Genomic DNA, 9,105 nt, shown 5'->3' on the forward strand with positions numbered 1-9,105 from the left:
TGGAGATGTCCTGTATATGCCGTGTACACTGATGTGTGGAGATGTCCTGTATTATGCTGTGTACACTGATGTGTGGAGATGTCCTGTATATGGCGTAAACACTGATGTGCGGAGATGTCCTGTATATGGCGTGTACACTGATGTGCGGAGATGTCCTGTACGTGCCGTGTACACTGATGTGCGGAGATGTCCTGTATATGGCGTGTACACTGATGTGCGGAGATGTCCTGTATATGGCGTATACACTGATGTGCGGAGATGTCCTGTATATGGCGTATACACTGATGTGCGGAGATGTCCTGTATATGGCGTATACACTGATGTGCGGAGATGTCCTGTATATGGCGTATACACTGATGTGTGGAGATGTCCTGTATATGGCGTATACACTGATGTGCGGAGATGTCCTGTATATGGCGTATACACTGATGTGCGGAGATGTCCTGTATATGATGTGTACACTGATGTGTGGAGATGTCCTGTATATGATGTATACACTGATGTGCGGAGATGTCCTGTATATGGCGTATACACTGATGTGCGGAAATGTCCTGTATATGCCGTGTACACTGATGTGCGGAGATGTCCTGTATATGCCGTGTACACTGATGTGCGGAGATGTCCTGTATATGGCGTATACACTGATGTGTGGAGATGTCCTGTATATGGCGTATACACTGATGTGCGGAGATGTCCTGTATATGGCGTATACACTGATGTGCGGAGATGTCCTGTATATGATGTATACACTGATGTGCGGAGATGTCCTGTATATGATGTGTACACTGATGTGTGGAGATGTCCTGTATATGATGTATACACTGATGTGTGGAGATGTCCTGTATATGCCGTGTACACTGATGTGTGGAGATGTCCTGTATATGATGTATACACTGATGTGTGGAGATGTCCTGTATATGCCGTGTACACTGATGTGTGGAGATGTCCTGTATATGATGTATACACTGATGTGTGGAGATGTCCTGTATATGATGTATACACTGATGTGTGGAGATGTCCTGTATATGCCGTGTACACTGATGTGTGGAGATGTCCTGTATATGATGTATACACTGATGTGCGGAGATGTCCTGTATATGATGTATACACTGATGTGTGGAGATGTCCTGTATATGCCGTGTACACTGATGTGTGGAGATGTCCTGTATATGATGTATACACTGATGTGCGGAGATGTCCTGTATATGATGTGTACACTGATGTGTGGAGATGTCCTGTATATGGCGTATACACTGATGTGTGGAGATGTCCTGTATATGATGTATACACTGATGTGCGGAGATGTCCTGTATATGATGTGTACACTGATGTGTGGAGATGTCCTGTATATGGCGTATACACTGATGTGCGGAGATGTCCTGTATATGCCGTGTACACTGATGTGTGGAGATGTATACACTGATGTGCGGAGATGTCCTGTATATGATGTGTACACTGATGTGTGGAGATGTCGTGTATATGATGTATACACTGATGTGCGGAGATGTCCTGTACGTGCCATGTACACTGATGTGCGGAGATGTCCTGTACATGATGTATACACTGATGTGCGGAGATGTCCTGTATATGGCGTATACACTGATGTGCGGAGATGTCCTGTATATGATGTGTACACTGATGTGTGGAGATGTCCTGTATATGATGTGTACACTGATGTGTGGAGATGTCCTGTATATGCCGTGTACACTGATGTGTGGAGATGTCCTGTATATGATGTATACACTGATGTGCGGAGATGTCCTGTATATGATGTGTACACTGATGTGTGGAGATGTCCTGTATATGGCGTATACACTGATGTGTGGAGATGTCCTGTATATGCCGTGTACACTGATGTGTGGAGATGTCCTGTATATGATGTATACACTGATGTGTGGAGATGTCCTGTATATGATGTGTACACTGATGTGTGGAGATGTCCTGTATATGCCGTGTACACTGATGTGTGGAGATGTCCTGTATATGATGTATACACTGATGTGTGGAGATGTCCTGTATATGATGTATACACTGATGTGTGGAGATGTCCTGTATATGCTGAGTATTTAATAAATTCAAACCTCTCAGACATATCTTTGCTTTAGTACATGTAGTAGTCATTGTTGTAGCCAAGGTGATGCACTAGTCCATTAATTTGGCGTACGTATACTAACTGGGTCGTGTTTTTCATGATGCAGATTTGGAGATATTACTATTACTGTAGTGAGCTGAGCGTTCCTTAGACAGCTGACTCTTTGGCTCTTTGTGACCCCCCCCCCCCCCCCCTAAGTCTGGAACATTTTAGGCAGATACATTTAGCGTAAACTTATCTCCATTAAATTCAAATCGATCCAGAATGTAGATGACATTAGTCTACTGTGTATGACCAGTTTAAGGTAAGCGTTTCTTCAGATCTCTTCCTTTACAACACGGTTCTTCCATAGTGTTTTAGGTTCAGAGAACGTGGAACATGTAATTTTTTTTTTAATACACCTAACCTATTAATCATCACTATTTGGAAGTTCTAGAAATAGAAGTTCATCATCTGTACCAGACTGGTAAAGTACAATATGTTTTCTTTAGGATCCCCATAATCTCAAGACAATGGTCCTCTCATTGAACAATCCACTAGAGAAGGACAGAAGGAAGATGGCCGAGAAAATAATAAACCTCACCCTAGAGATCATCTACCTGCTAACTGGAGAGGTGAGGGATTCTAGGAATCATGTCACATGATGGGGACATATCTGGATAGGTGAAGGATTCTGATCTTTTCATACTCAGGATTACACATTGGTGAAGAAGACCTCTATGTCTAGTGAACGCGTGGGATCTAGATGTCCTCCCTATGTGTCAGTAGAATGGGACAGGACCCAAAGCCCTGGTACGGTCACCATAAGTGATTCTATTCTGCATGAGAAAAACTATGAGCAAAAGATAATAGGACTTGCCAGCAAGATGGTGGAGCTGCTAACTGGAGAGGTGAGCATGGCTGTAGGGAAGTCATATAGTAATGCTATGAAGGTGTCTTGAAGATGACTGTGTCATTGTGTGTTGTCAGGTTCCTATAAGGTGTCAGGATGTCACCGTCTATTTCTCCATGGAGGAGTGGGAGTACATAGAAGGACACAAGGATCTGTACAAGGACATCATGATGGAGGACGACCAGTCGCTCATTTCTCCAGGTTAGGGGATTCTTTGATTTTGAAAGTCACTTAGATGCCTCCATCATCTCATAGTTAGATATAAATAATGTATTCAGGCTTCTCTTGTTTCTCCTACAGAGGGTTCTGGTAAGAGTACACAAGAGAGATGTCCCAGTCCTCTCTATTTGCAGGAGTGTCTAGGTGAAAAACATTATGTTCGACTAGATCATCAGGTAGATGCTTTAGATGTTTATCTCATACCGAGTAACTTGTTTACTTGGCTTTTCCAATAGTCTTCCATTGGCCTAATTTTGGTTCCACGTGTTGAATCAGGGTGAAGATCTAATCAATATTAAAGTTGAAGTTCTAGAAGAAGACGATACGTACAAGAAAGAGGAGATTATTTTAGATATTGGACCAGGTGAGTAGTCCTCATTGAAAGGTGTTCTCCATGAACATAACCATTTCTAAATTTGTAGACAATATTAAATGAACATTTTTGTAAATAGAAATAATAAACATTTTTGCAGAATTAAAAAGATTTTCTTAATGATGACATTCTTTTGACCTGATTGGTTGCCAATGGATATGATAATGAATTCAGGAACTTTCTATGGTCTAGGACTTGTCAGAAACCCAGCCATGATTTCCTTATGGTGCCTGGGATTTCACGGTTAGGTTTCTGATATGTCCCAGACCAAAGAAAGTTCCTGCATTCATGGACTTATCCATTGGCAACCGATCTAGGCAACAGACTGTCACCAAGGCTGGGCAACTAATCTGGCATTTTACTTTGATTACGCTTAATGGCTATTATTTAAAGGGATCCTACCATTAAAACTCATTTTTTTGTAACTGACATGTAGCAATAGCCTTAAGAAAGTCTATTCTTCTCCTACCTTTAGATGTCTTCCCCGTGCCGCCGTTCGGTAGAAATCCTGGTTTTCATCGGTATGCAATGGCCACAAGAAACTGTCCGCTTACACAGTATTGTAAGCGGCCGTGTTCTTGTGACTGGTGGGCATGCACAGTCTGCTTTACCCTAGGCCTAGAAGTTTTAAGCCAGCGCTGGAAGAAGACACGTGAAGGGGCCATTCCTGAAGAAGATGGAGGCGGCGCTGGAGAGTTCTCTCGCGACATTGGGGCCACCCCAGTGCTGCGAGAGAACTCTTTTGCATACCGACGAAAACCAGGATTTATACCGAATGGCGGCGTGGAGAATACATCTAAAGGTAGGAGAAGAATAGCCTTTCTTAAGGCTAGTCCAACGTGTTAGTCACAAAAAATTGAGTTTTAATGATAGGATCCCTTTAAGTCACACCCATTTGACAGTAGTATTAAGTGTTGGGCGAAACCCGTGAGATTTGTGTCGTTCAGACCAAGACAGCCCAATCGAAACTGCTATTATACTGTGGGTTGTCTTCAGACCCAAGAGTATAATAAGTGGAGGACCAGAGGAGGTGATCACTCCAGCACAATTCCCTGCTGTCTTCAGCACTTCTGGCTGACATCACGTAGGCTTTGCAACACATAAGTCTATGGGTCACAACGTCACTTAAGACTGAGGCCCAATCAGCAGTCTCTGATGTCAACCAGAAGCAGCTAAGACAGCAGGGAGTCGCGCCAGAGAGCAGGAGAGGTCATTTGATTCAGTTGTGTTTCGTCTGAACGAAACTGCAAAAACCTAATAACAGAATTAAGGCCTGGTTCATATCTGCGTTCGGTATTTCATTCGGGGAGTCCGCTTGGAGACCTCCCGAATGGAATACCAAACGCATTGACAAGCGGTGAACTTATGAAAGCACACAGACCCTATAAAATATAATGGGGTCCGTGTGTTTTCCCCGCAGTGTCCACACAAGTCGTGCGAAGAGGAAAGTAGTTCATGAAGTACTTTCCTCTCCGCATGACTCTTGCCGACAGCGCGCGGAAAACACACGGACCCCATTATAGTTTATGGGGTCTGTGTGCTTTCATAAGCTCAATGCGTTCGGTATTCCGTTCGGGGGATTCCCCAAATGAAATACTAAACGCAGATGTGAACAAAATGACTCTGGTTGTCCTTTTTTGAGCTTTGGTTTTGGTTATGTTTTGATTAATCGCCCAGCCCTACTGTCACCAGAAAAAAACATGAAAACTGCAAAATTTTTGATTATTTAGATTTATATCACTTTTAATTGCCTTCAAAAATAAATCTGTTTATGTACTACTAGACAAAGTAAGCAAATAAACTATCCTTTATTTATCCAGACAACATTTATGCTCGCGGTCAAAGTGTGTTCATGCAAGGTGACATATGACATTATATTTGGGGCAGATTTACAGACTTAGTAGCCTGTATGTCACATAAATTTTTTTTTTTCCTGTTTTGTGGTATAAAGTTTTTTGACTAGCTTGATGGTGTAAGGGGGGTATCGTCACTCCTTGGGGAGAGACCACCATATAGGTGTGTGGAGACTTATTAAGCCTTTAGCACTCCACTTTGCAAGGGACTATGGGAAGAATATGCAAATCTGACTTCCATGATGTAATTAGGAAGTCAGGTGCCTCAGTGTTGCAAATCAATAGAGGGCGCTCACTGGAATGTGCAAGCCTGTCTTCCCTGATGTAATTAGGAAGACAGAATCTCAGTGAAAATAGCCCAATAAAGGCTGCTCCCATTAACATTATGCTCGACCTTCCAAGAGGCCTTTGTTTTGCAATGATGCGATGCAATGATGCTGGGATTATTACCAGGTATAGTCTCTCAACCGAGGACAGCCATTTCGATGTCATTGCATCTTGTCAGCCCGATGTAGAGAAGACTAACCTGGTAGAGGTGAAAGGCTTAGACAGGGTAAGGGGGGTATCGTCACTCCTTGGGGAGAAACCACCATATAGGTACCTCTACCAGGTTAGTCTTCTCTACATCGGGCTGACGAGATGCAATAACATCGAAACGGCCGTCCTCGGTTGAAAAACAAAGGCCTCTTGGAAGGTCGAGCATGATGTTAAAGGGAGCAGCCTTTATTGGGCTATTTTCACTGAGATTCTGTCTTCCTAATTACATCAGGGAAGACAGGCTTGCACATTCTAGTGAGCGCCCTCTATTGGTTTGCAACACTGAGGCACCTGACTTCCTAATTACATCATGGAAGTCAGATTTGCATATTCTTCCCATAGCTTGATGGCTTAATGGATAGAGGCCAGGTTATTATGACTTGGCAGCTAATTAAACATACGATTGCTCCAGGGAGTAGCCTAGAAGTGTAATGAAAACACTAATCCTAAAATAGTAGATAGAATGCAGTAATGTGCTAAATAGGCACAACAGCTATGTAATGGTCTGTGGTAGTCTTCATTGGGTGTGCTTGACGTGATGTGTTTCTCATTGCAGTAGGTGACTGCGCCACACTCTCAGAGGAGCATCCCTTACTCCCATATTATGAAGCAGAACTCAAAGATATCTCTCACCATATGTCTTCTGAAAACCTTATTACCCCAAACATACTGTCCGTCTTTCCCAGTAGAGAGCCACCATCTCATCTAACTGGACACATGGAATCGGCATTTGATCAGTCTCAGACTCGTAAACAAAGGAAAGAACATAAAGAGGGTAAAACATATCAATGTAGTGAATGTGGGAAATATTATAAAAATTCTTTCAATCTTTATATGCACAAGAGAATTCACAGAGATGAGCGGCCATTTTCATGTTCAGAATGTGGGAAAAGTTTTACCAAAAAATCAGTTCTGGTTGAGCATCACCGAGTTCACACCGGTGAGAAGCCATATGCATGTTCAGAATGTGGGAAATGTTTCACCAGGAAATCCATTCTTGTTGAACACCAGAGAAGCCACACAGGATATAAGCCATATTTATGTTCAGAATGTGGAAGATGTTTTGCCAGGAAATCACATTTGGAGAGACATCTGAGAACTCACACAGGAGAGAAACCATTTTCATGTTCAAAGTGTGACAAAGGATTTATCCAGAAAATCCATCTCATTGAACATCAGAGAATTCACACGGACAACAAACCATTTCCATGTCTGGACTGTGGGAAATGTTTCATTCAGAAATCACATCTTGTTAAGCACCAGAAGTTGCACACACTGAAGAAACCAACCTAATGCTCGGGCCAGCTTCCTGAGAATGCCCTCTAAACTGAAGAGTCATGACATAATAGTATGCAAGTTCAGGTTGTTCTTAGAGGTTCGCTAAGTTCAGGTTGTTCTTAGAGGTTCGCTAAGTTCAGGTTGTTCTTAGAGGTTCGCTAAGTTCAGGTTCTTAGAAGTTTGTGAAGTTCAGGTTGTTCTTAGAGGGTTCGCTTGTAGTAAGTGACACGGGAAACAATTCAAGGATCCCAATGAAAACCAAATCAAAAGTCATTTATACTTTATAGATCCCTCAAAATCAGCAAAGTTTACCAGGCCACATGGCTGTCATGTGCCGAATCTAAAGGCAAGTTCGTCTTCTGCAGACAAATTTAGCATTACTTCCTTGGTAATAATAAAACTGTCCCTCCATGAATCTGATCCATGGCCTCTGCAAGTCTTAGACACAATTGAGATTCTACAACCCCTGGCAAAAAATTATGGAATCACCAGTCCCTGAGGATGTTGAGTTGTTAAATGTTTAGAAAAAAAAATGATCACAGCCTATGGAAAAAACTAAAGGCATTTCATATGGCAACACTAAAAGAAATCAAGAAAAATAATTGTGGTAGCCAGTAACAGTTCAATTTTTAGAACAAGCACAGGGAATAAATTATGGAATCACTCAATTGTGAGGAAAAAATTATGGAATCATGAAAAACAAACAAACAAAATAAGACTCCAACACATCACTAGTACTTTGTTGCACCACCTCTGGCTTTTATAACTGCTTGTAGTCTCTAAGGCATTGACTTCATGAGTGATAAACAGGACTCTTCATCAATCTGGCTCCAGCCTTCTCTCATTGCTGTTGCCAGATCAGCTTTGCAGGTTGGAGCCTTGTCATGGACCATGGCCAGGGGTTGTAAATATACAAAAAAGTGGTCATCCAAAGCTCACCTGTATATGTTCTTCTGATGGTGATATCTTTGGGGTGCACGGATTACTCTGGACTTTACGAGTAATGCAAATGGTAATGCTGTTCCTTCCTCGGTTACGCTATGAGGAAGGAACTACAAGTTCCGAAACACGTCAGCGTTTTTTAGAGGATTTTTTTTATTTTTTCCTTTTGCACTGGTTGTTATAATTTATTTTTATTTGATGAAATTAAAAGTTAATTTTTATCTACTTCGGCGAGCTGCCAGTATATCTTTTCACTGCCATCAACATTTGAGATTCTCAAGATCTGACAAACTGCTAAAATATGTAACTCCTAGCATGTGCAGCATTGATTTTTACCATATTGAGTCAAGGTGTCTGTTTAACGGAAATAAAGGACAGATGGTGGTGAGTGAGGCTGATACTATGGGGGGGGGGGGTCTTCATCAATGCAGATATGCCAGGTTTCTGGTACCGATTTGTGATAATGTGGCACATATTTGGGAGAAGGCCATCCCTTGCGCCAAAGTTGTGCTATATCCCCCGTTCTGCACCCTGGTCACCACTTACCTCAAATGTGGGTGGAGAGGGTCCAAAAGTGGGGTGGGCTGAGGCAGGGAGCAATACAGGAAATCTGGCAGTAGATTTTGATTCTTGCATACGGTAGGGCACCTAAGAGGCTGGAACATCTTGAAAAAATCAGCCATGCACCTGTCAGGCCCTTTATTAAGATTGGTGTATGAAATTCCTATTACACCAAAAGTAGCCAAAAGCTCTAGAAGGTTCCTGTATAAGAGTTAGCTATGAATGGGCCCTATGTCTTAAAGAGATCACCTTAAAGAAGCCATATTTAGAGTCCATTTGTTGTACTTACACATGGTATTGATGTTCTGGATCACATTTCTACAGTCCTGAAATTTAGGGGTACATCTTCTTGGGTAAG

The 9,105-nt window shown here is 42.2% G+C and overlaps 1 protein-coding gene across 2 annotated transcripts in view; it reads left to right on the forward strand.

The window, feature by feature from the left end:
- The window catches only part of LOC142182927 (gastrula zinc finger protein XlCGF66.1-like), a 121,870-nt gene extending 113,698 nt beyond the window's left edge, over nt 1-8,172 (forward strand). The window contains exons 2-7 of one of the 2 annotated variants that reach the window (XM_075257740.1): nt 2,584-2,706; nt 2,785-2,982; nt 3,062-3,185; nt 3,285-3,379; nt 3,480-3,567; nt 6,523-8,172. In XM_075257740.1, coding sequence (XP_075113841.1) covers nt 2,605-2,706; nt 2,785-2,982; nt 3,062-3,185; nt 3,285-3,379; nt 3,480-3,567; nt 6,523-7,259 — 1,344 coding nt within the window. In that variant the 5' untranslated portion in view covers nt 2,584-2,604 and the 3' untranslated portion in view covers nt 7,260-8,172. The remainder of the gene's footprint in view (nt 1-2,583; nt 2,707-2,784; nt 2,983-3,061; nt 3,186-3,284; nt 3,380-3,479; nt 3,568-6,522) is intronic. The other variant, XM_075257738.1, reaches the window with a different exon arrangement.
- The last annotated feature ends 933 nt before the right edge of the window (nt 8,173-9,105 follow it).

This window comes from Leptodactylus fuscus, chromosome 10, assembly GCF_031893055.1.
Source record: "Leptodactylus fuscus isolate aLepFus1 chromosome 10, aLepFus1.hap2, whole genome shotgun sequence".
In the NCBI taxonomy this organism is placed as follows: Eukaryota; Metazoa; Chordata; class Amphibia; order Anura; family Leptodactylidae; genus Leptodactylus; species Leptodactylus fuscus.